The sequence below is a fragment of the Eschrichtius robustus genome, chromosome 10 (genome assembly GCF_028021215.1).
Source record: "Eschrichtius robustus isolate mEscRob2 chromosome 10, mEscRob2.pri, whole genome shotgun sequence".
NCBI classification, from domain to species: domain Eukaryota; kingdom Metazoa; phylum Chordata; class Mammalia; order Artiodactyla; family Eschrichtiidae; genus Eschrichtius; species Eschrichtius robustus.
This window is the reverse complement of record NC_090833.1, coordinates 91,927,722-91,954,549: the sequence shown is the minus strand read 5'-3', so window position 1 is coordinate 91,954,549 and position 26,828 is coordinate 91,927,722. Positions and strand designations below refer to the sequence as shown.

The window sequence follows — 26,828 nt, the reverse complement described above, 5'->3', positions numbered from 1 at the left end:
CAGGCTGCACAGCAGGAGGTGAGTGGCAGGGGAGCGAGTAAAGCTTCATCTCCTGCTCCCCATCGCTCACATTACTGCCTGAAACATCCCCCCACCCCACCCCCTGCCGGTCCGTGGAAAAATGGTCTTCCATGAAACCGGTCCCTGGTGCCAAAAAGGTTTGGGGACCACTGCCATATAAGCAGCAAGCTCGCCCCCGCTTAGGGAGCACGCAAGCAAAGGAGCCTGTTGTTTGTTCTCGCTCCCCCCTGCTGCAGCAGGGGCCCCAGTAAAGCCTTGCCTGAATTTCTTGTCTGGCCTTTGATCAATTTTTATTGTTTAAGGACGCCAAGAACCCTGGTCGGTAACAATTTCAAAATACGGTCTTGATGTCATTGGAAGTAATTTTTTTCTGACTTTTTCTCTGTTTTCAACATCTTTGCCAGCAAAAGATACGTCCCCAGATGTCTTCTAGAATGTTTTCTTCCTGATCATTTAGAAAGATTGGGAAAGAAAGAGTATTGAGAAACTAGAGCTGTACTTTTGCTGCACAGGAAGGGTGAGCTGTGTTCCATCCTAGATTAATAATATTTCAAGCAGGAGGGGAAAAAAAAAGTAAAAGCCTATAACTTTAGCAATGTGTTTGAAAAATACTTGATTTCAATAATATTTCTATCATGCTTACGTTGCAGCTGTCTAAACAATACAGATAACAAAAGCATGTCAATTAAAAGCAGCATTTAGGACCCAGTTTCACAGATCTGCATTGGCCCTGGGTTTCGGATGATTTCAGGGCCAGGCGCTGTGAGTTCCTGTGTGGTGTAGTTGTGCTCAGCCATGGGGCAGGTGGGTTCCCTCTTGCTGTAGGAGAAGGTGGTGGGGCGCACGGAGATGGTTATCTCTTTCTGCTTTTGACTCTCCTGACTTGCTTCCACCAAGAGGCCATAAACCCAAACTGGAAATACTGATTAAGTGCATACTTTTTCCAACACATTGGCCACAACTTGAGATTTTCATGGCGGAATATATTAGATAAATGTCTGGAAAGCAAATATTTTAAGTGCACTTCAGGTAGATGTTTGCTTACTTTAATCAAGCAGAAGGAGAGATTATTCTTTTACCTTCTGGAACGTGTTGAGGTAAACTTATCTACAGAAGGGAAAACTTTAGAGTTCACCTGGTACAAAGCACCCGCATCCGGATAAACTAAGGTTGTTACCGAGTCCAAGCTTGCTGTGCTTGCCGCACGACAGGCCAATAAATCAGAGATGACGCATTGAGGGAAAGAATACGACTTTATTCGGAAAGCCAGCAGACCGAGAAGACGACAGACTAAAGTCTCAAAATAACCATCTTATCGGGGTTTGGATGCCAGTTTCTTTTATAGCACAGAGATGGGGAGGAGATGAGGAGGTAAAGTAAAAGGGCCATAAGTTTTGCGAATATCCCCTGGAATGGCCAGCCTCAGGGAGGGGATGTGTTAATTTCTTTTTAATTGCAGCCATCCACAGGTGGACAGAGTCCGTATGTTTCCCTGAACAAAGGCACTTTGGTTTAACATTCAGGCAGAGGAACCAGGGTTCCCCGAGGCAGGCCATTATGTACAGACAGTATCCTTTTAGTGAACAAAAGCAGCGGAAGGCAAAGGTTAAAGTCAAAGAAACAGATCCACCGTGTAGTCAGATTTGGTTCTTCCCTGTAACAAGGTCTCAAAGAGTGAGTGACTCCCTCCAGGTCACATATAATAATAATATATATAATAATAAAAATTATTCTGGTAGAGAAAAGAATGCAGAACTCTAGCCACTCTAACTCCTTAGTTAAAAAATGAGATTTATTTGCAGGATAAGAATGATGCTGCTATTAAAAATAATAATAGCAATAGCAAGTTTGAAAACTTTCACGTGGACCTATTCAGGTGCTTCATTGGCATTTAAGGCCTTCTAAGTATCTGTACTAGCCTCCTTCAGGTCAGCCTGTGTTGCTGGGAAACTGCTTTTCTCACTACTCTCTGGACAAAACTCTGGGTCTAGTTGCCATTATTCCGTGGAGTGTTTTTAGATCCCACCCGTTGTTAAACACACACACTTTTGTTATTAATACAAGAACAGATTTTTCAGAGTTTTTTCTTTGTCTTTTATTGTTAAAATTTTTTTAATTGAGGTATAATTGACGTAACATTCCATTGGTCGCAGGTGTACAATGTCATGATTTGATGTTTGTATATGTTGCAGAGTGATCACCACAATAAGTCCACTTAACATCCACCACCTCACATAGTTACAACACTTTTTTTCTTGTGATGAGAATTTTGAAGAGCCACTCTTCTAGCTACCTTTAAATATGCAATACAGTATTATTAACGTACATAGTCACCATGCTGTGAAAGTTCCATCCCCATGACTTACTCATTTGATAACTGGAAGTGTGTACCTTTTAACCTCCCTCACCCATTTGGCTCACTCATCCCCTGCCTCAGGCAGCCACCAGTCTGTTCTCTATCTGTGAGCTTGACATTTTTCTGTTTGTTTTTTAAGGTCCCATATATGTGAGATGATATGGTATTTATCTTTTTCTGTCTGGCTTATTTCACTTAGCATAGTGCCCTAAAGGTCCATCCATGATGTTGCAAACAGCAAGATTTCATTCTTTTTTATGACTGAATAATCAAAAACAGATTTTTTATTGGTTCTTTAGTAGATGCCAGCTTCTGATATCAGCTTTTAGGTGAAATTATTGTTAATCTTTTTATGTGTGATTTTATGAGTCAGAGTTCAGAAGACCATTTGGATTTGCTATTGTAGGCAGATGTTGAAAATTCAGTTTTTTAATAGAATCTTGTACTGTTTTGTAGATTTACTTTTTGGATTTGATTCTCAAAAAGAAATCTTCACCTGTAAAATGTTTCTTACTTCCTTTTCTTACCAGGAAGAGATATTAGGAATCATCTAGGAAACAAATGTAGCAGTTTTATGCAATTTAAGCAATAAAAATGAGTTTCAAAATCCTCCTTTACTACCAGTAAAGCTTGAATTTTGTACTTAAATATAATATTTTCCCCCTTCCCCTTTTACCCAAGATTTACCCGCCTATTAATGTGCTGCCCTCGTTGTCTCGGTGAATGAAGTCTGCTACTGGAGAAGGTATGACCAGAAAGGATCACGCCGATGTATCTAACCAGCTGGTACGTATGTTTTCTCCAGGATTGTGTTTAAAGAAATGAATACTTTCTCAGTTCATGCTGCTGTCTTATACCTCTTGTCTTTCTTCCATATCACTTTTCTTCTCCCCCCATCAAAGTAGAATTTTAATATAGAATATATAATATAGAATACTGGAATACAGAAACATTCATTAGAGCCAAACAGTCTTTTTCATAAGGATAACTGCTCATGACAAAGATTAAAGATCACATGCTTGAAACCCACCTCTAATGCTGTATGAGGTAGTTTTTAAATAAAAAAGGCATAAGACGATTAAGTTTTTATTAGTAACCTTTATTATAGAGTATTTCTGAAAGACTATTCTAACTAATTTTTTGTTTAACATATTAGGCAATCACCAGAACGCTGAGACAGCTGTGTATATTCTATGAAATCCTTGGTTTCTATAGTCCTGAGATTGTATACCAAGCATAATTAAAGAAAAATACATTTGACCTTAAAGTAGAAATGATAAATAAACCTACTGATAACCCAGATATTTTTTTTTGAATAGAATTTAGAGATGGATTTCTCCTATTGCGTAAGTTGTGATTTTTAAATGCTCTACAAAATGGAAGCTCATTGATATCTTGAGGGAGTGTATTTTTTGTAGAGTGTTAGTAATGTCTATGTATTGCATGCCTGAAGACTCCTTCCTTAGTGAGACTGCTGTATAATAAAGTCTTTCCAATACTTGCATATGTGAATTATGTTTGGAAATAATGTGAAATACTGTGAAGATAGCTACAGCAATACACTTATAATGCCCAGAGTCCCGTTACCATTTATAAAGGTTCATGTAAACCTTTTTTTCTCTTTAGTATGCATGCTATGCTATTGGTAAGGCTGTGCAGGCCATGAAAGCCGTAGTTGGAGAAGAAGCCCTTACCTCAGATGATGTGCTTTACTTGGAATTTCTGCCGAAGTTTGAGAGGAACTTCATTGCTCAGGGTAAGATTACTATTTTCCTATAAATAGAAACAGCATCATATGTAGTTTTGAGGACTTCTTTCCTAGTCTGAGAGAATTTACATTGGTCTCCATACAATTTTCCTTCTGATTAGAGAAGAGGTTCTTCCAGCCGCCTGCCATGTCTTTGTTCTTAGCCCTCTGGTTCCTTCCCCTCTACCTTCAATTTCTTTATCCATTTATTTAGCTCCTGTCTTATTTTTTATCTTCCTTACAACCGGCCTTCTGCTCTCCTACCTCCATTGCCACTTCTCCTCGCTCTTAACCTCTCTGCAATGCTCTCCTCTGGCTTTGGGGGTTTTGGACTTTCCCAGTCCCTCTGTTTTCATCCTCCTGATTTCTTATCTTCCTGCTTCTTAATTGTTAATGTTCCCAAAGGCTTAATTACCTGTTCTTTCTGTGCTTTTTTCCCCCTATGCTGATGACTAACTTGCTATGTATGAGCCTTTACCCTCTTTCTGAAGCTCTAATCCCACATCTCCAGCTAGGAAGCCTGTGTTTATGCCACCATCCTCTCTGGCTCAGCGTGGTGAGAACCAAAGTCTTTTCCCAACTGACCACCTGCCTAGCAATTCCCTTTTCAATTTCTGTCTACCTCTGGCATGACCATTACCCTAGTTAGCCCAAGCTCAGGAATTGGGCATTCTTAAGCCTCTTCATTTATTCTCCAGTCATCAAATATTTGCTAATTTGCATTGTTCTCCTTTGAAACAGCTTATCCTGTTCTCTTTTCATTCCTATTAAAAAAACTTAGGCCAGTGTTTCTCAAAGTTGAATATGCTTTTGAATCTACCAGGGATCTTGTTGAAGTGCAGATTGTGATTCGGTAGGTGTGGGTGGGGCCAGAGAGCCTGTATTTTGACAAGTTCCTGGGCCATGTTGAAGCTGCTGATCTCTGACCACTCTTTGTGTCCCAAGACCTAGTCCAGACCTTTGTCCCATCATCCTTGGCGGTTAGTGCCAGCATCTTCACCAGTCTCCCTGACTCTCTATGTGCCATTGCCGGGGTAAATTTAGTATTAATTTTATTGATTGTTCTTCTGTTAAAAAGTCTATAATGGTTTTTATTACATAGCATGTGTAGGGCTTTCAAGCTGTTTTGTTTGGTCTCTTCCCTGCCACCCCTGCTAATGCTGGTAAACTCTATTTTTGACCTCAGTGATACTTACAAACAATGTGTTTATTTTGGAATAATGCATCAGCTGCACACTTAGGATTTGCGCACTTTTCTATTTGTGTGATACATTTTTTAAGTACCATTAAAATCCCCAGAACATATGATTGTTGGGTTTTCTAAAAAAAAAAAAAAATTATGCAGAACCTTAATATCCCCTATTTGGTCCTGCTTTCTGACCTATCTGCCTTTTCAGGGTAATCTTGTGGCACAAGTGATAGCATTTAAAAGCTTTAGTCTTTTAATTCCTCCTCCTTCCTGCTGCGAGCCCTGAGCTGTCTTCTGTGCACTTCTGACATGTCTACTGCTTGGTCTCTCTGTGTTCTTTGTTACTTGGGTGCAGTAGCAACTTCTCTGTGCATTCCATCTTTCTTTCAAGTTGTGTAAAGTTCTTCACTTTTTTTCTCTGAGGGTATAGGGGGTGGGGGGAGTCAGCATGATTATATTTTAATGTAGAAAATGTGACCTGGATATAAAATGAAAATAAATATTAAATTAAATGGAAGTTACCTAAAGTGACTCTGTATCTTCTAATCAGAAAAGCAATAGCAACAAGCAAATATATAATAGTGCACCTCTCTTTGATTGACAGTTTTGAACATCATAACCAGTATTGTGAACCAGCCCCTTGATTCACAATATTATGAACCATGTCCCCTTTACAGGGACATGGCCCATGTTCTGTACCCTCTGCCTTTTAGGCTGCCCTTTCAAGCTCTTTTCAGTAATACCTCTTCCAACATATTGTAGTTTGATCCAAGGTTGAGAGTTGCTAGGGTGTGGGGTTGTTTGTTTGTTTATTTGTTTGTTTTGCAGATGGTTAGTGACTGTAAGTTCTCTGAAACTTGAAGTTTTGATTCAGGGTCCACTTAGCATTTTCGAGAGTTACTAAGGTGTTTTATAGCATTCTTTGTTTCAGACATTCTCAGGACCTCTAGAGCCTGTCTGCCATGAATGAAAGAGGGTGATAAATAGAAAATGAAATACATACTGAAGCAAGCCAAAACTTGCTTCAAATAAAATCTGAAATAGATGGTCCAGTATATAAAGGAAACATACTGGTTAAAGCACAGGGATGTGGCATCACGGTGGTCTCCCATTTCTTTCCCCTCTTCAACTCAGAGTGACATTTAGGAGCTGTAGAAGAAGAGGCTCAGTCATAGCAAGAGTAGGTAGACCTGTGTTCTGATTCTGGTGCTGCCACTAACTGTATGGTCTTGCTTAGTCATTTAACAGATTTGTGTTCCTTTTAGGGTTATTATAAGGACTAGAGATTTTGCTTGTTATATCGCTTTTTAACTTATGTAAAAAAAAAACAGTTTGTTGTATTGGCATGTGTCTATTTCTGTATTCTCTATCCTATTCATTGAACTATGGATCTATCCTTCCACCAATACCACACTGTCTTACTTATAGCTTTACAGTAGGTCTTAATATCCTCTAACTATATTCTGCTTTCTCAAAATTGTTTTCCTTATTCTGGTTCCTTTGCCTTTACCTTTTGTTCATACATTTTAGAATAAGCTTGTCCATGTTGACAAAAAAATCCTGTTGGAAGTTGACCTTTTATTATGTTGAGTCTTCCAATCCATGAATGCGATATGTCTCTCCATTGATTTAGGTCTTGTTTGGTTGTATCATACAGATCCTCTATTAAAATATTTATAATCAAATATTTCATGTTTTGGAAGCATTGTGTATGGCATTGTGTTGTTTTTTTTTTTTTAATTGTTCTTTTTTTCTTTTTGTCTGTGTTGGGTCTTCGTTTCTGTGCGAGGGCTTTCTCTAGTTGTGGCGAGTGGGGGCCACTCTTCATCGCGGTGCGCGGGCCTCTCACTGTCGCGGCCTCTCTTGTTGCAGAGCACAGGCTCCAGACGCACAGGCTCAGTAGTTGTGGCTCACGGGCCTAGTCGCTCCACGGCATGTGGGATCTTCCCAGACCAGGGCTCAAACCCGTGTCCCCTGCATTGGCAGGCAGACTCTCAACCACTGCGCCACCAGGGAAGCCCCGGCATTGTGTTTTTAGTTTTGGTTTCCAGTTGTTCATTGTTAATATTTGGAAATATGACTAATGTTTTTGTGTTGATCTTGTATCCTGAGACTTTGTGAAAGTAATTGCCACTTATTAATTGCTTCTTAGAGATTTCTTGGGATTTTCTATGCAGACAGTCATGCTATCCATGAGTATGGACAGTAATATTTCTTCCCTTCTAATCTGTGTGTCTTTCTTTCTTTTTCTTGCCATGCTGCACTGGCTAGTACCTACAGTACTAAGTTGAAAAGGAGAGATGAAAGAGGACATTCTGGCCTTCTTTTGAATTTAGGAGGAAAACATTCATTCTCTCACCATTAAGTATGATGTTCACTGTCGGTTTTTTGTAGATATTCTTTACTGGGTTGAAGTAGAGCCCTTCTATTCCTGAGAGTTTCTGACATGAATGTGTGTGTTGAAGTTCATCAAATGCTTTTTCTTCATTAATTGATGTGGCCATGTAGAGTTTCTTCTTCAATCTATTAATACGGCAAATTACGCTGATGATTTTTGAATAGTAAACCAAGCTTGTGTTCCGAGAATAGACTCCAGTTGATCAGAGTGTATTGTTATTTGCTTCCTTCTTCATGTGTTGATTTTATTGTGCAATTTTTTTCCCGTTTCCGTGTGTGAAAGCTTAGATTATTGATCTGAGACCTTCCCTCTTTTCTATTATAAGCATTTAGTGCCATTCGTTTCCCTCTTAATAATGTTTTCTCTGGATCCTTCCACATTTTATGTGTTGTATTTTCATTTTCACTCAGTTCTATTTATCTTAAAAATTTTCCTTGAAATTCCTCTTTAACCATGGATTATTTAGAAGTGTGCATCTTAATTTCCAAATGTTTGGAGGCATTCTACTTCTCGTTCTCATTTTTATACAATTTAAAGCTTAGACTGTGGAGACAGTGGAATAAAATGCGATTATGTTTGTTTAGTTATTTTATAGAGGTTCTTCAAATATCACTGGAGTGAAGTTTTCAAATATTAGTTTTATATAGTAGTTCTCAGTCTTTTGCACTTGTAACCATAAGAGAGTTCCCTAAAAATATGTATCCTGGCTGCTGGAGCCATGTTTATCAGGGGAAGTTCACAGTCACAGGAATAGTGGGGAGTTTGTGGGTCGCCACTGCACACTTTGTTCTGGGCCAGCACACAGGGATCCAGTAGGGATCCAGGGTCCAGGAGAGGGACCCAAACTTTGGGCTCTGGTGTTTATATTGCAGAATCAGGGAAGCCCAGGTCCCGTGTGGGCAGGAACTAGGACCAGCACTGGGACACACAGGACCCAGGTCCAGTCCCTCTCCATGGAACGAGCAGTCAGGCTGAGAGAGGCCCAGCCTCTCTCCTGCTGGTCAGGGCGGATCCAAGCTGCGGTTGCAGCTGTATTGCTCAGTAGGCCCATGGCTGAGTCACCAGCTAAGACAGCCGTAAGCCCTGGCTATGGGTAGTGTCCATGAAGTCTTGAGGAAGGCCGGCCTTCCTCCTGCAGGGAGGCAGTCTTGAACAAGTTAGCCCTGCCCTGTCACTACTTCAACAACCAAAATTTTCATTACTCCCTCTTGCTCCCCAACCCCACTCAGATAAAAGCATAGTTTCTCATGGGGTGGCCAACCTTTTATTTTTCAAACATTATCAACATCATTTCATACAAGAAAGGACATTCGAACCCCAATTAACTAAGAAGCACATATTGCAGAATAAGCTCGTTTGCCCTAAAACAAGACCCTTAGCTATTTCCATGGACCATCCTTGATTTCTCCATTATGCTGCTGAGTAGTGCAAAGTTGGTGCTCAAGAACTCCTTGGATGATGGTGTGCTATCAACAGCTGCTGTGAACGCAAGCAGCTGGCACCCTCGGTGGCTATATGGGCAGAGGAGTTGAGGAGACAGTAGGTGATGGCTCTGTGCTGTCAGTGAGGGCTGTGCTCTGCCCGCACCCCTTTTAATCCCTTTGTATCCCTACCACCTGAGGAATGAAGGCAGTGATGAGTTATTGGCAGAATTGCCCTGTCTGATAAGAGGGTCACCTGCAAGCCAGAGGGCCCAAATCCTCCCTGGAACACATCACTCCCTACCCACCACTTAACAATTCCCTTCAAACAAAGGTGCAAATTTGTAATAGCTGTACCGTTAAGATATGCCGTCTGTGATTCGGACAACTGTGACTCCTTGCCCTGTTCTTGGAGGAACATGACATTTTGTAGGGAGAACCCAGGCCAGGTGGCCAAAGTCTCTGTCAAGTCTGTTTCTTCAGCCAATACTTTGATTCAAGTTGAGGGTGGTGGAGATGAGTGGGCCTTCACCATGATAGCCTTTCCCTGGTATCACTGGCCAAGGTTCCCTTTGGTGAACATTACATACAAAAGCTTGCCCAGCACATGCCTCGCTCTCAGACGAGCCGTGGCCATGCTGCTCCTGGGATTAGGCACCTCCTTTGCACACCCTGTGGATGGTGCTCATTTCCTTGATTCTGTGAATGGGGCATTTGTTAAACTATTATTTCTTGAGGCCTGTAAACTATTATTTCTTGATGTCTGTGCAAGTTTCAATTCTGCAATTTCTATTTCCTTCTTCTTACGGATTGAAAAACACTAGTGAAATTCCTCATCTTACAATCTCTGCTCCTTAACATTAACCGTAGTCTTCTTAAAGTCCTTGGTCTTGCTCTCTCAAAGGCTCCCTGGGGCTTGATTCCAGTGGGCTGGTGAGGTGGACACCACTGAGCTTGACAACATGCCATACTCCACCCAAGCCTGGAGATCTCCGGTGTCTGGGGGAAAAGGCAGGGGCCGTGAGACAGGAGACAAGAATGGAGGTAAATTCAGGGGTAAAGCCCAGGGAAGAGTCCATATGTCAGTTACAGGTCAGCTATGGGCCCTGTGTCCGAGAAGACGCCCCTCAGTGTGGGATGACCAGCTGCTCTCAGAGAGAGCGAGGCTCCTGGGCCCGGCTTCTCATGTGATACTGGGGCAGATCCTATGTACAGAGGCTGTGGCCTGCAGGGGGCGTGTATCAGCACCTCTGCAGGGTCGAGGGGCCAAAGGGGGCCATGGGCAACCTCTCCCAGGAGAAGTCACCTGCCCTGGGGCTGGGGCATCAGTCCCTCAGACCCACACCATCTACCTTTCTACCTGGGTTCCAAGCCCAGCAAGGCACAATCCTGACTTCCCCAGTGTAGGATTTCCCCAGTGTGTGACAAGCCAGGCTGTGGCCACCTACCCCGAGGGTATAGTTCAGCGGGGCAAAGCCCGCCACTGCCCCCTGGTGAGGCAACTACAACAGAAAGGTGAGCTTTTGAGAGCAAGGGTCAGGAGTCAGGGAGGAGAGGCAGAAACCCAAGAAAGGACCCATCGCCTGAGCCCACATCCTTGTCCACCTCTGTGGGGTCAGTCAGCCTCCAGTGTCTGCTCTGAGATCACAAGACCCCACAGTACTGGCCATCACAACCACCTGCCTCAGAACAAAACAAGAGGGCACAAGAGCAGGAGGCCCATATGATAAGTGTGGTCTGTTGAGGAGGTGCTCCCTGGGCCAAGTGACAAGACATGGCTTCTCAGGGCACAGCTGCCCCCAGACTCAGCATAAATGTCTGGGCTGTGAGCCCATTGATTCTGGGAAGGGCACCAGCACAAGGTGAACAGATACTCCATACTTTGCGTCAGGCAAGCCAGGAGCCAAGCACTGACAAGCAGCCTGGGTTACACCCTCATGTTTCACAGGGCAGGAGCCTCGGGGCGGGGGGGGGAATGGGGCCTGCCCTGAGGTCACAGCAGAGAAGGTTTGCTGCTGGAGGGCCACACACAGGACAGCTGTATAGAATGTGATCAAAGGCTCTCTGGTGCTTCATGCCATTCAAAACCAGGGGCTCTTAAACAGCCCGAGGGTAAGATACCGCCAACTCCTTGCTGAAATTTCTGAGCCCATCCTCAGATCCCAAATTTTGCCCAGATTGCCAAAAGTTTCATGGACTTCTGGTCAAGGACCCGATTCATCTGGACTGCTCAGTGCACAGCAAGATTGCCAGGACGGGGCCTAGGGATCTTGCCCACACAACCGTCCCTGACACTTGCTCCTGGAGAACCACCTGCCCAGCTACCGACATCTCCTCCTTCCCTCTCATCAGGCTAAATGCAACTGGGAGAAAGGCAACACAAAAGGAGGCAAATGTGGAAACATAAACCCGACAGTGCTGTCTCCCCCAGCCAAGACTAAGAGTCCATGAGTCTACCCACTGCACTCACTTGAAAGCCCCCACATATCACCAGGAGCACAGAGAGCACACAGGCCATCAGATACACCTGACCTCAGTTTCCTCCTGAGAGAGCACTCAGGGGCCTCCCTGGGATTTGGAGGTGTCAACAATTCACTGCATTGTGGCTTATGCCACAGAGCAATTTTGAACAAGGATTATAGTACCGGTAAACTTTAAGCACTGCTTTAAGTCCAATCACTTTCTGTTTAAAGAGAGAGGAATTGGGACTTCCCTGGTGGCGCAGTGGTTGGGAATCCGCCTGCCAATGCAGGGGACATGGGTTTGATCCCTGGTCTGGGAAGATCCCACATGCCGCCGAGCAACTAAGCCCGTGCTCCACAATTACTGAGCCTGCGCTCTAGAGCCCACGAACTACGACTACTGAGCCCGTGTGCCACGACTACTGACGCCCGCGCGCCTAGAGCCCGTGCTCCGCAACAAGAGAAGCCACCGCAATGAGAAGCCTGCTCACCGCGACTAGAGAAAGCCTGCGCACAGCAACGAAGACCCAACGCAGCTAAAAACAAATAAATCAATTAATGAATTTGAAAAAAGAGAGAGAGGAATGGAATATTTTAAACAGAGACATATGAGCCCTTTAAAGGGCAAAAACATGTTGCTTACAGCTTTTCACATGGAAAAGGAAACCAAAAGTGACTGGGTTTGCCGTTTTCCTTGAATTTGTCTACTACTAGCACTAGATAATATTGACGATCTTCACGCTTGATCACAAACAACATGATGCTGTAATATTCAAACTGTTGGTGAAACTTTTTTAGTCTCATGATTTACTCTGGAACAATTGTGTTGACATAGGTACTGACGGTGCAAAAGCAAAGGTGGCAGAAGTGCTGGCACCTTAACCCAAATCAAGGAGTAGCAACCAAACTGTACTAGTTGGGCTTGTATTCACTATCATACACTTGTATTAACAGTGCCAGTTCCAGTTAAGAATGTTCTGTCTTCAACAGTAAAAATGATTGATGTTAGTAAATCTTGACCATTGAAATTGAATATTTTATAGTGGATGATGAAATTCAACATACAAACATCACACATCTGTATATCAAAGGGAGTGGGAAAAAGTTAGATCAGATACTGATAAAGAGGAAGTGGATGACATGGATGATAGATGTGAAAAATTAGCTAACATGTAGCACAGAAAAGAAACGGTCAGAAATTATGAATGAGAAATTTAGGGACCTAGAGTCTGCTGGTGGCTTGATTTTGGACTTTGCAGCCTCCAGAACTGTGAGAAATATACGTCTTTTGTTTAAGCCACCCAGTCTGTGGTAGTTTGTTATAGCCCTTTGAGCTAAGACATATTTTAGTACCAAGAAGTAGCAAATACCTAAATATGTGGAAGTGGCCTTGGAATTGGATAGTAGGTAAAGGCTGAAAGAGATTTGAAGTGCATGCTAAAAAAGAGCTGAAATCGCCATAAAGGCCTTTCAGCCTATACCTATTAAAAGTGATTCTGGTGATGGCTCAGAAAGCAAAGAGGCACACTGGAGAGAAAGTCTCCATCTTTGTAGAGAATACAGAAATAATCATGAACAGATAGAAATATGGACGTTAGATGCTATTCTGGTGAGGTCTCCAACAGAAATGAGGAACACATTATTAGAAATTGGAGGAGAGGCAATTCTTATTATAAAGTGGCAAAGAACTTGACTGAACTGTGTTCTAGCGTTTTTGGGAAGGTAGACCTTGCAAGTGATGAAATTGAATATTCATCTGAGGAGATCTCTGAACAAAGTTTGGAAGAAGTAGCTTGGTTCCTCATCACCGCTCCTAGTAAAACACATCAGGAGAAAGATAAATTGAAGACCAAATTGTTAAGCAAAAAGAAATCAGAACTTAGAGATTTGGAAACTTCTCAGCCTATCCATATTTGAAAGTGAGAAAGCTTGTTCTGAAGAAACTCTAAGGGTGCAGCTGAGCAACCCTTTGAAGAAGAGATCATAGGTGTGATATTAATTTAATTAGTCATCTCAGCAGAGGCCAGGAGTAGAGAAGGGACACTGCCAGTTTGAACTAAAGGGGACAGAGAAAGCCAGGCAGAATGAGGAAGGCTGTCAGAATTCTTGGATTCTACAGAATGGGAGACTAGAGCAATTTGGCTGTGAATGTGTACTCCTCTTGACGAAAAGGGAAGAAGGACCCCAAAGGTGATTGCGAGGTCATCGGGTCTGTCAATCCCACCACAGGCCCAGGGGGCCTCAGTTTCAAAGTGTGAGATTGTCGCCCTCACAGAGAGTCATGGTGTAGGTGGAGGCCCTACAGAGAGCTGCAGTGTGGGTGGCACCCCACCAAGCTGAAGGAGTGGGGCTGCCCCACCGAGCTGTGGGGATGATGTTGCCACCCCAGCGGGCCTGGAGGGCAAAGCATCAAACTAAAGAGGGTTATTCTCGTACCTTAAGATCTAATGGGATTGGCCTTGCTAGGCTTTGGACTAGCTTGGAAACTGTCACCCCTTCCTTCTTTCCTATTTCTTCCTTTTGGAGTAGGGATGTCTATTCTATGCCAGTCCCAACATCGTATTTGGAAACACTTAACTTGTTTGGGTCACAGATTTACAGCTACAGAGGAATTTTGCCTCAGGATGAATAGGACCTCCAGTCTCACCCATATGTGATTTAGATGGTGTTTAGATCAGACTTTGGACTTTAAATTTTACAGTTGATGTTGGAATGAGTTAAGGCTTTTGAGGCTGTTGGGATAGAATGAATGTATTTTGCATACAATAAGGACACGAATTTTGGGTACCAGGGGCAGAATGCTATGGACGTATATCCCCCCCACCAATTCTTATGCTGAAGCCCTACCCTTCAATGTATTTGGGGATAGGGCCTTTGGGAGGTAATTAGGGCATGGGAATGGAGCTTTCATAATGGGTTTAGTGCCCTGAAAAGAAAAGACACAAGAGAGATCCCTCTTTCTCTCTGCCACGTGAGGACGCGGTAAGAAGACAACCATCTGAAAAGTAGGAAGAGAGCTCTCACCAGGAACTGAATATGGCACCTTGATCTTGGACTTCCAACCTTCAGAACTGTTAAGAAATTACCGTCTGTTTCTCAAGCCACCAGGTCTATGGCATTTTGTTATAGCCGTCCAAGCTGATGAAGACACCGAGAATATATAAGATGGTCTAATATACATATATCCAGGGTTCTAGAAGTAGAGACAGGAGAGAATGAGTAGAAGTAACATATGAAAAAGATAATATTATGTTCTAGATGAGATGAAGAATGTGTATTATCAGTGAATGAAGCAAAATAGATCACATGGAGGATACATTTTTTTAACCTGAAACTAATCACACGTCAAGAAACTGGAGAACACAAAAGACAACAGACAGTCTTCCAAAAAACAATTAGCAAGGAAACTGATCACCCACCATGAAAGGGTGTATTGATGGCATAATTTGAAAAAAACAGTAACAAAAGCCATATTCGATGGAATAAATACTCAAAGTTCTGAAAGGAAAAACTTTTCCTCTGGAACTGATTACCCTGTCACATTATAATTTATAAAAGTTCACCAACAAGGGAACTGATAAATTATTTTTAATGTATGCATACAATGCAAAATTATAAATAATTAAAAAATTAAAGAACATCTAATATATCCATTTTTCTTAAAGTAAGAATGTTGAAAGAAGAAGCCAAAGGCAATATGATTTACATGACACCATATATAACCAAAAATATTGTTGTTATACATAATTTTGATTATCTACAGCTCTGCTAAAAGCATAAACATTTTTATAAGATGGATATATACCAAGTTCTTGATGGTGGCTATCTTTCTCATTGTTGGTGAGAGGTGTAAAATGGGACAACCCTTACGGAAAACAATATGAAGTTTCCTCAAAAAATTAAAACTATAACTACCATGTGATCCAGCAGTCCCACTTCTGGGTATGTATCCAAAGGAATTCAAAGCAGGATCTCAAAGAGATATTTGCACACCCACATTCGTCGTAGCATTATCCCAAATACCCAAGACCTGAAGAAACCCAAATGTCCATCAACAGATGAAGGGATAATGGGGGTCTAAAAACACAAGGAAATATTTCCTTCCTTGAAATAAAAGGAAACCACGTCTCATGCTACAACATGGATAAACCTCTAAGACATTATGCTAAGTGAAAGAAGCCACTCATCAAAGGACATATCATAGCCACTCACATGAAGTATCTACAGTAGTTAAAATCATAGAAACATACAAAGGTGATTGTCAAGATCTCAGGGAGGAGGAGGGAGAATTAGGGAGTCTCTGCTGTCCCAACCCCCGCCTGGGTCCTGGGGAAGGCATCAGAACTCAGAACCGGGAGAAGAGGCTTTGGCCAGCAGGGAAGGGGGGGTGAGGCCCAGGGCGGGTCCACAAAGGATCACAGCATCTGAGTGCATTAGGAGGAAGGGGCTTCAGAGGTGGGCCAGCACAGGCCATGACGGGGGCTAAGCAGGCTGCGAGGGGGGGCAGTTCAGGGAGACAGCAGGGGTCTGCTCCCTGCCCCTCATTGTTTGCTCGTCTCACCCTTATGAGCGGGCCATTTCCCCTGCTCTGATGATTCAGAGTCTCTGCCGGCAACCGCAGGACGGTGACTGAGGCCTCCACACCCCTCAGCATGGATGCCAGCTCCCACCCAGATCTGGGGCCGCAGACACCTCTGCCCCACCCCTGCTGCCCCTGTGAGCAAGCTGTTCTTGCGAAACACGGTCATAGTTTGTCAGGAGGAACTGTTTTCTATGGGAATACAAATCAGTGTTGATACCAATACACACACATGTCCAGCCATGGGTGGAAAGGGAAGGGACAGTAGTTCTGGGGTGTCCTTGCACACCCCTAGGCCCCTAAGGCCAGTCCCCACAGCCACAGCCAGATGGGTCCTCCTCCCTCAGTTGAACGAGATGCAGCTGCACAGAAATCCCACAAGTTCCGCAAAGGGGCCCAACTGTCGTTTCCCTTAGACACACCTGCAACAGGTGCCCCATGAATTTCCCCGCGCCCATTCCCCTTGTTGCATCCTCACTGGGATTGAGAGGTAGCTGCCTCAACCGCTCTCCACATTGCCATAATCCCAGTGGGACTAGAGAACGCTCCCGCTATGACGAGGCAGACAGTCCTGTCCCCATGGCCAAGACTTTTCCTCTCTGGTCAGGCCACCCACACAGGAAACCCTGGATGAGCGGAGGGTCACCCCAGCGCCATCGCCTGGCCACTTCAGGGAAGCAGAGAGCAGCTCCATAAAGACAAGGGCCGTCTCCAGGCTCCGTCCTAGAAACTGGTTAGTGTCCAGAGGGCTGAGAGGCACAAAAGCAGCTCTCCCTCCCCAGACGGTTCCGGGATGCAGAAGATGCTACAGATGCCCCAGAAGGCCCCTAGCCAAGCAGGCTTCAGAGAAGCGGATGATGAGGGGGTCCCTGGGGAAAGTGAGAGCTGTGCGTTCCCAGGGGCAGCCTGAGGAGTCCTTGTCTATGTGGAGGAAAGGTTTGGCCACCTGGAGATCCATAGCTCCTGTGATCTCCCTCACCCTTCCTTCCTCTCAGGATCGCTCTCTGTGGAGCAGCTCCACACGAAGAAGATGACAGTGGCCTGAGAGCATTTCCCACCAAAACTATCTTTATTCACAATTTTCATACATCACTCCAAAGGTCCTGCCCACACCCACCTCCCCCACCTCCCTAACCCCCCACAATCCCAGGATCAGCACTGGGGTGAGGAGGAGCCCCTAGGCTCCCCTGGGGGCCGCCCTGGAGGGCCGGCCCAGCTGTTCCCTACTGGCTGCAGTGCTTCCTCTTCTTCTTCCTCCTCTTCCCTGTGACAAACGGGTCACGCTTTCTCTTTCTCGGCTGTGAGGGGCGAGCCAGCCCCAGAGCCAAGGCTGGCCTCGCAGAGACCCCGTGGCCAGCCCCGGGGATGGGCAGCTTCTCAGCAGCGGCTGGGCGCCCACACAGAGCCCGCTTCCTCGACTTGGGAGCGGCTGGTGGAGCTGGGCTGGGGCCTCTTCTCTGAGGGGAGGGGGCCTGGGGAGCACTCTGGGCCCCCCAACCTCCAGGGGAGGCCAGGCCTGAGGCAGGGGCAGGACTCTGGGACAGCCCGCAAGGCGGCAGGCTCTGCGGAGAGGCCAAGAGGGAGGCCAGGCTGGGGAGCGCCTCCTCGTCCTCCCTGGACGCGTCCCTAGGCCCTCGGGCCTCCGCAACAGGAGACGCCTCTCTGAGAACAGACGCATCCCTGGGTCCCAGTAGAGGGCCAGTGCGCCTTTGACCCTGGGGAGGGGAGGGCCGTCCGGCCCGGAATGGAGAGACCTCCTGACGTCCTCGACAGGGACCAAAGACTCTGAGCACGAACGGGCCAGTGTCTGTTCGGATGGGCCTATGAAGAGCCTCAACATCAATCTCTGGTGGGCAGGCTTCATCACTGACCCCTCGATGGCGGTCTTGGTCGTGCCTCTGGGCACCTTGGCCGGCGTGGGACTCAGAAGGACTTGAGCCCATTCCGGGTGCACTGTGGCTCGGGGCTGCCGGCCCACCCTCGTCCTCTTTCAAGGCCAGGAGTCGTTTCTGCACCAGCTGGTAGGAGGGAGGAGGACAGTGACGGCTCCACGCGCACGTGTGAGAGGAGGAGCACTGGGCAGTGGGACAATGGCCCTGGGGGGGAGGAGGGGACGGGTGACCCCAGGACTAGACTCCAAATCCAGACACGGTGGCATTCCTGCCATCCTCCTGCACCTTATTCCCAGCTGTGTGTCCTTCCCTCCACTCCCGGCTCCCCATCCTCTCCTTCCTATCACCCTGCGCTGCACCCACCCCAGAGAGGGCCCTTCCCCATGCCAGGCCTCCGAGGCAGGGAAGGGATGGACAGAGCCATGTGGGCCTCCTGCTCTGGGGCCCTACCTCTCCCCTGCTCACTGGGGTCCCTCCGTGCCCTGGTCTTCCTAGGTGTCCCTTGTCTCCCCTGTTCTACCTGCGATCCCTCCCTCCTCTGGCTCCCCTGGGCCACCTGGTTTCCCCTGTCCCCTGGATCCCCTGGGGTCCCCCCTCCCCTGGAGTCCCCTGGCTCCCCAAGTGTCCCTCTCCCTCCCCTGGCTCACTTCTTCAGGGGTGAGTCCTTCCTGCTGCTTCAGCTCCTCAGCAAGGGCCAAGACATCCAGCTGTGGGTCTGGGGAAAACAATTCTGCCGGGAATCGAGGATGAATGACTGCCTCCACCTCGGACAGAAAGAAGAGGCTGTGAGCATCCTTGGCCAGGAGTGGCCTGTGACACAAGAAGACCAGGAGGGAAAGGGAAAAGCAGAGACCCACCCCCACTCTCCTCCACAAGGCGGGGATGGTCAGCACACACACACACACACACACACACACACACACACATGCACATACACAGTCACACACAAAAGAGCACATATACAGATGCACATACACAGACACACAAAGGAATACACACAGACACAAACATATACACACATACACCTGCGTAAACCTCCCCTAACACCAGGCTCAGGAACAAAGAGCTGAGCTTAAGTCCCATCGGCCTGAGCAGAACCCAGATCTTGGGTGCTGAGAGTTCCATGCCCTGGCATCTTGTAGACCCCAGGCTCCAGGCCCAGCCTACCTTGGTGACAGAGTGTTCCCGGGAACGCAGCTCGTCAGTGTAGCTCAAGAGACACAGGTCCAAGTAGGTGTCGTCCTCTTCCTGCTTCAGCTCATTTCCGTCCTTTCCACATTCTGCACGTGACTTGCCCGTGGCTGAGTGGACGTGCCCCACCAGCGCCTCCATCCTGTCCACATACTCCCTCACAGTCTCAGGGGGAATCTCCTTGGGCGCCTTGGGCTCCGGGGGCCACTGGGATCTGTGTGGCTTCGGGTGCGAGGGCTGGGCCCTGGGGCCGGACATCCTGGGAGCACAGGCTGAGGCAGAGCAGGAGGAAGGGAAGGAAGGTGAGGGACTCCCGGTCCACCTCCTGACCACCGAGCGCACGTTGGTGAGGGCATTGTCTGGGGGACATTGATGTGGGTGTGGGAGGGGTCGGGACCATCTGAAGCCTCATGCACAGTTGGAGAGGGGAGGTAAGGGGGTCATCTAAGAGAGTCACAAGTAAGGAAGTGGGGAACCTCCAATTTTTAAGGGTCTCCCCATCAAGCCCACTTCTTAGGCAGACTTCGTGTGGGGTCCTTTGACAGGGAGGTGTGAGAGGAGTTACAAAACTGACCAAGTCAATACCCCGTAGTGACAAGGGGCAGCTGAGACCCCACCCCCCCACCCCCCGCCTCGGTGGCTGTTTTGGTTGAAAGACCAATGCCCCTGTCTTGAAGGAAAAGGATCCACATGGGGACAGTGGCCAACCCTAGGTCCCTGTTACCTGTGCCTTCCACTCCAGTGGGAACCTGGGTGCCTGGCTGAAGGCCCACTTTCGGGGCTGGGGGCCCCCGAGGATCCAGCTTCGTTGGGGCTGGAGGAGGCAGGTCCTGCGCGCACTGCATCCACTGCAAATGCTGAATGTGCATCTCCTCCTCGGCCGCAAATTCCATGAACCTGGGGGGTGACGGAGGCACAGGCCACCCTGAGAAAAAGGCCTGGGTTCTGGAGCCCAACAAAGGCAGCCAAGAATGAGGCATTGGGAGAGGATGTGCCTTGGGGCCGTCAAGGCCCTGTGAGGTGCTGTCCACAGCAGAGAGCTGCTCCTGGAAGTGATAACAAGATCTGGGACCCTTCCTGCCTCACCAGCACTGGAGGGCATTCAACAGCATAGACCCAGGTCGCTGAATTGAACCAGGTCAACGGGACACATGGCTGACCCAGGGGGCACCCTCCTCATGCCCCCCGTCTCCATCCAGAACCACATGAAGGGCTGACAGCCAGAGGCTGGAACAGGCATGTGTTCCCCACAGGGGTCCTTGCCCGAATTCAGGACCCTGGGCTAGGACTGAGCCTCCTGGAACATAGACCTGGAGACAGGGCCCAGGAGAGGCTGAACGATGTGGATGCTGAGCTTAGAGGAGAGGCCTTCCCTTCCTCTGAGAGGAGCTCGTTTGTTTGGTTTTGTTTCTTAAACCAAGGGGATTACCATGGAACAAACACTGGAAGGGCCGGAGACCCCTGGGCTGATGGCAGCTGGCTTCCCCAGCCTCTTGAGGGAAGCCAGGGTACCCACTCAGGCCACTGTTTGTAAGGAGAGGGGGTCCCAAGTTTATGTTAGTGGCCGCCAGCCACCCACCACTAAGGAAGCAGCAGGCTGGCGGGTGGAGCTCTTTCCCCGGCCCAGCCCATATGGCCGGAGTTGGACCCCTACTGGACTCACAGCTTCACCCTGCCCCGTCCTGAGACCTTCATGTCAAGGCAAGGGTAGGTCAAAATCAGGGGAAGGCAGAGCTCCTGGTGGAGAAAGGACAGAAGTCTCAAACTCTCAAGGTGAGGGATGGGTTTCTGGGGGACAGTAGGGCCCCTGGGCTGCGGGGACCCTGTGCTGGGTGACAGCCCTTCTCCTCTGTCCTCTCTGATGAGCACCCCCACGGCCAGACCCTGCCCTCACCCGCTCGCCTCACCCTCCACGCAGCCCCTGGGCCCAGGACGCTGACTCACTTTTCCGCCCTCTCGTAGTAGATCATCCGGTCAAGGTTGCTTCTGCACCGCCATTCCTGCATGGCCCTCCACAGTCCCTCCTCCTGCGTCATGGTGGGCTTCAGGCGGGCCAGGGATCGAAGCACTGGGCTGTAAGCCCTCGGGGTCAGTCTCCGGGCCCAGCCCAGCCCCCACCTGCCTGACCCCACCCGCCCATGTGGACCACACATCACTCAACCCAGAATGACTGAGCAACAGGAGGGTGAGAGGCGGGCGTCTGGGAGGGCAAAGACAAGCCTTCCCGGCCACTGCTGTCACCGCCTCACACTCACTCAAGGATGACCATCCACTCCCAGGCTAGAGCTGGGACATTGTGCCTTGGGGAGCTCTTTTCCTCCTCAAGGCTGCGTTTTCATAATAAAAATCACTATCATCAGTGAGGCGTGGCATGTGCCAAGCAATCTGCTAACACTTCATAGATTAGCCCAAGGAGTCTTCGGCACAGTCCTCTGAGTGAAGTGTAATTGTCCCCTTTTTACGAGGGACCGGAGGTTTAGGATGGAAATGCCTGCCAGGCTCACAACTCTAGTGGGAGAGAGCCCACGCCCTTAGGAGAGCTCTACCATCACCCTGTTCCTAGTGGAATTCTCCACAACGAAGTGGAGGCATGCATAAAGCGCTCTCCTGGGCCCCGCGCTCCTCCCCCTCCTCTGAAGTGACCTCCCCTGGCCATGTAAGCTCAAGTCCTGTATGAAAGGAGACGGCACCACAGGAGAGTGCGGCATCCACTCCTTGGCTCCTCACCTTACACCACGACCCTCTCTGACTGCAAGTCTTCAGTCCGTATTACCATGAGAATCATGGAAGAGCAAGCTGGCCAGACTCACAGGGTGGTGGGGCCCGTTGAGATAGGGCACGTTTCAGTCCTGATGTCACGGACTGGCAGGCCCACCCATGTGACCGACAATGTGCCTTCTCATAGCATGGACATCGCCCTCACACCTTCCTTCCAGTATCCCTAGAAACCTAACGTGCGAGTCCATCGCCAGTTCCTCTTTATCTAAAAGCTCCCATAAGCTCAGGACCCCCTGAGCGTTCACTCACATGAGAAAGCAGGAAACAGCTTCTGCATCAGGACTCAGCCGAAAGTGTCTCCGGGCCAGGGGCTTGAAGCGCTGCCAACGTCGGAAGTTACTGTACTCTCTCTGGGTGTTAGAGGAGCCATCCTGCGAGGCGTTGGGCTGGTTGGTGGCCAGGCGGCCCTCCCTGGAAGTGCCATGTGGCCATGGCCCAGAGTTCACTGGGCGAATGATAGGGGCCAGCTGGGCAGCTGGTGGTGGAGCTTGAGGAGGAAAGCCTGGGGTCCAGCCTCCCTTGCCAGCCTGACTAACTCCAACAGCTGGAGCAGTCACAACGGTCCCCATCACAGGGGTTGCTAAAAATACGGGTGCAGGACATGCAGCACTCCTGCTGAGGGCCCCTGGAGCGCTCCAGTTGAGGGGGGCCTGAGTAACGACAAAGGTCTGAGTCTGGGGGGCCTCCACTGTCCTCCCTTGTGACCTGACTTGGACAGTGAGGTTGCAAGCCCCAGGGGCACTGGGGCCACGGCCACCATTAGCCACCATAGGCGTCCTGGGGAAAGCTGGCAGCAGCAGCCTGCTGCCAGGAGGGAATGCTGGGGTGATGGGACGTGGCAGGTGCTGCTGCCAGGGTGGCCGGTGCTGGGCGCCAGGAATGGGTGGAGGGAAGGGCACTGCCGTGAAAGTAGACAAGGAGGCACCGGGGTTCATGGTCACATCCGTTCCCAGCACTGGACATGCTGTTGAGGCAAAGGAAAGGAGTGAATGGAGGAGGAGAATGGGCAAGTGGGACTGAGGCTTTCTGTGGCATCAGAGTGTAAATCTCCACAGGTGAGGGACACTTGGACAAGGGAAACTGTGCAGCGTGCAAATGTCTTCAAGTGATTTTCATGCCCTGACCTCCAGTTGAGAATTATTCCACTGGTGACCCCGCGCCCATCCACCAAGCTCCCTGACCCCTGTCTGGCGAGAAGAAATCGCCTCAGCAAGCACTGACTTGGAGAGCCTCCCTAAGGCACCCCCTGACACCTAAGCCTCACAGGCTGTCTCCCAAGATCTGGAACTGTGTGGACATCCGCTCTGTGAGAAATGCCCCTCAGCCGGCGTACTAGCAGGTAGGGACCTTCTCCAAGGTAAGTTCTAGGCACCCAAAAGCCCTTTGTGGACAGGTATTGTGTAAAATATTAGGGCCCCACCTCCTCCTCAGTCCTCCTTTTCCTGATGCTCAGTAGAAATCCCCTCTTTCTTTCCTAGCCTCACAAAACAAAACAAAATGCTGGAAAATATCTCTCTAATGGAATCCGGATACAAACCCATAACACTGGCCCAGAATGCACCTGCATCTCAGAACAACCCACAGCAGACACGTAACATGGGCCAGGTCCTGCCACCCCCTCCCCAGTGCCCAGAGTCACTGTCATCACTCAGGAGTTCTGTTCCTAGGAGGCGGGGGTGGGGGGAGTGGTGTGTGAGAAGTAGGCGCGTGTCCCTTAGATTCTGTCATTTCACAGCCAGTGATGGCTGCAGAGGATTAAACAAGGGCCAGGGAATTGTCATGTTACATTGGTCATGGGAGTACAGACCGCCTGTGGTCCTTCCCCCTCTAGCTCCCAATAACGGAAAGACAATCTGAGAAGCAGGCATAAGCCAGTTGCCATGGCGATCAAATTGTCTGGAACACATCCCTGTTCAGGAGAACAAGGTACACACCACGGAGCACCTAATTAACCAGAACAGGTGTCATAGGATGTTTAATAATAACACAGAAGATCGTCTTCCTGCCCCTGGGCTACACTCCTTCCCCCTTTAAAAGAGGAAGCAGCCTTCACAGACATTCCACCCGAAACAACCCCACTCCACATCTGTCCCCTGTCCATGACGGAGTGACAGGAAATATGAACAAACTCTTCCTCTCAAGGCAGCCTGAGGGTCCACCATGAGATACTGGACGAGATGAAGTAGGTCTGAAGTACTGCGATTCCACAAAAGGAAGAACAATTCAGAGCAACTCAGGAACCTGAGCCCTCTCTTGGCTGAAGTTACACGGTTGCCCATCCCCTGTTGAATCCAAAGCAACAGTTGCCTGAACTGAGAAGTGAGCTCTGGGCTGGGAGGAGTGGACGAGGTGTGGGCTGCGGCAGTTAGAGTAACCTCCTGCCTAGCTCTCGGAGAGGGCACTTCACTGCAGGTGTGGCCACACACAGCCCCACTGAATAGTTTTCTCACCAAGACCATCTCTCCCCACGGCCTCCTTAGATACAGTATGCTCCTGTTCAAATCCCTTAGAAAGATATGGTGAGGCAAGCTTCAGGTGCCTCAGGAACACAAGACACGTCTAGGCTTTCCTCATGACCCTCCCTGTGTCACCACCAGGACATCACACACATCCTTACACACACGTTTCAAAGTGGCTTGTCTCCCTTCTAGAAAGAATCAACCTGCCTGCTGCCATCCTTTCTCCATAGCCAGGGCAATTCCTCTTGATCCGCCTCCAAAGACCCCTCCTCCACAGTGCAGTCTCAGGTTTCTTCAGGCTCCCCAGTCTCCCCAGGTGAAATGTCCTCGTGTGTCCAGTGCTCTCTTCTCCCTCTACTTCAGTCCAACTGTGTGCCCACCGTGAAGTGTCATGTGTGAACCCGAAGGATGTGAGGGATGGCAGGGTCTCTGAGAACACACCCCCAGCCTATAGGCTTACCTCCTTCTGAAGCCATCCTGCAGGCTTGGGCACGGACTACTGCTGCCTGGTAGCCTCAATGAGAAAAGTCAAGACCAGGACCCAGAGAGTGACCTGCTTCACTTCGCAGATGCTCAGGATCCAAGTGAAGGAGGGGCAGGTTTGAATCATAATAGTAGAATGTGGCTGAAACATTCTGCAGTGGGGGAGGGGCAGAGGGCACGTGGGTCTGGGTAGGGTGGGGGTGGGGAGACATTCCACGAGGGCTCTGGCAGGTAGGCAAGAACCGGAAGTTCCTTCCACCTCACACAGTGGCAACACAATTGGCGTGTGCCTCTTTACGCAGTTGATAGACTGTTTTTTTGATTCACGGCACCGAGGTTGGACTTGACGGTCCCTTCCTTTCACTTCTTTTTCCATCAACCTAGTTTTGTGTCCCTCAACACACTCTGCTTCCTACCTGGCTCTTGACTTACTTCAACAGAGACTAGACTTTCTGAACAAAATTCAGAACTGTTAGTCTGATAAACACTTGGGTATTTATGGCCACATGGAACTGAGTATTTGAAATTAGGATTGTCTCAGCAGATCCAGTGTCTTTGACTGCTGTATGTACATCACTCCTAAGGGAGTGGTCCTTGTGCTCCAACCAACATCCAGCAGGAGCAGCCTTACTAATGATCCTTTGTGCTGGAAAGCCCCCGTCCATCAAAAAACCGTCATGCAGCCCCCATGTCCAAGACCAGAATTCACTAAATGTCTTTCTCATAGTATTCCATGGTTGTAAAAGATTTAGTTTTTTACCTTTTAAATGATTTTAGTATAATATTTTAAGCAAGCAACACCTTCTCATGGTTCAAAATTAAATTGTGCAAAATGGAATATGCAGTGGCGAGTCCTCCCCCCACTTCTTTCCCGGAGGAAACCAGTGTTACCTGTTTCATTAAAATCTTTCCAGGGATACGCCATGCAACTAAAAACGAAGGCAATCTGTTTTCATTTTTAAAAATGCCTTCATTTTTTTTTCTAGTTGAAAATTCATATATGTTCCAATATATCTGAGGATATTTCCAATGATTGTATGGGTATCGTGGCTCCTCTGTTTCTGCACTAGATTCCTAGAACAAGAATTTCTACAGTCTCTTACATTTCAAAGTATCTGAAAGAATAGGGTGGCTCGATCTAGCAAAGAAAAATAACAAATGCCTAACTGAATTTGATTTTTGAATTTCACATAAACAATGAATTCGTTTTTAGTATAACGGTGTCCCATGCAAATTTTGGACATACTTTTACTGCAAATTCTTTCCCTCTTTATCTGAAATTTACATTTAATTCGAAATCTGTATTTTATCTGGCAACACTACCAAGAAAGTATAAACATACCAAGCTATTATTAGTTACTCATCTTTATGAGAAAGAGAACTTGGAGTAAAGAGACTCAAGTGTGCATATTGGCTCCAGCAGAAAACACAATTGTAAACATACATAAAATCTGCAGGCTCTTTGGATGAAATGGATTTGGAAGAGCCATCATATAAGCACTGAACATCTTGGCTTAGTAGGGGTAAGGACAGAAGTAAGGAACAAGAAGGCAGAAAATCTTTTTCTCTTTCCTTATGGTAAAGGGACTAAACATCCTAGAGCCCTGGTTTTTCTAGGTGTTAAAAATCCACTACCCATGAAATGGATGTGCACCTTGACACAATGCCAAGAGTTTATCTACCAGTTACCAATCCCCATTCAGACAAACCCACTTCCATCTAAATCCTAGCCTGCAAGCCCTGCTTACAAGTTTGTTAATTTCCTGTCTGCATTTCTTACCCTTGCTCTTTAGAATCTAGGCCTCATCATTGCATATGGTCCCATCTGCACGGGAATCATGGTAGCATTCCT

General features: G+C 47.7%; 2 protein-coding genes across 6 annotated transcripts in view; one reads left to right on the top strand and one right to left on the bottom strand.

Moving 5' to 3' along the window:
* LOC137770222 (contactin-associated protein-like 3B) overlaps positions 1-4,092 on the top strand; it is a 156,218-nt gene extending 152,126 nt beyond the window's left edge. For 4 of the 5 annotated variants that reach the window (XR_011075140.1, XR_011075144.1, XR_011075145.1 and 1 more), the window contains 2 exons: positions 3,059-3,163; positions 4,004-4,092. Coding sequence is in view for 1 of the 5 variants with exons in the window: in XM_068552771.1 (XP_068408872.1) it covers positions 3,059-3,100 (42 nt within the window). In the remaining 4 variants the exon portion in view is untranslated. Of the gene's footprint in view, positions 1-3,058; positions 3,400-4,003 lie in introns of those variants that run through there. The other variant, XM_068552771.1, reaches the window with a different exon arrangement.
* A 13,304-nt stretch (positions 4,093-17,396) lies between these two features.
* On the bottom strand, positions 17,397-24,969 carry LOC137770977 (NUT family member 2G-like). The gene is made up of 7 exons (XM_068554004.1): positions 24,954-24,969; positions 22,284-22,998; positions 21,201-21,329; positions 19,981-20,153; positions 19,233-19,528; positions 18,713-18,829; positions 17,397-18,191 (listed from the first exon to the last, which is right to left on the bottom strand). The coding sequence occupies exons 1-7, from the start codon at positions 24,967-24,969 to the stop codon at positions 17,397-17,399; spliced, it is 2,241 nt and encodes a 746-aa protein (XP_068410105.1).
* Positions 24,970-26,828: the final 1,859 nt, after the last annotated feature.

What these genes read in the sequence shown, in the direction of transcription:
- LOC137770977 (XM_068554004.1), bottom strand. An exon ending in CACTGGAGTGGAAGGCACAG is followed by an intron (nt 19,529 to 19,980) that starts GTAACAGGGACC and finishes GCTCTGCCTCAG; the next exon opens with CCTGTGCTCCCAGGATGTCC. An exon ending in GGGAACACTCTGTCACCAAG is followed by an intron (nt 18,830 to 19,232) that starts GTAGGCTGGGCC and finishes TTTCTGTCCGAG; the next exon opens with GTGGAGGCAGTCATTCATCC.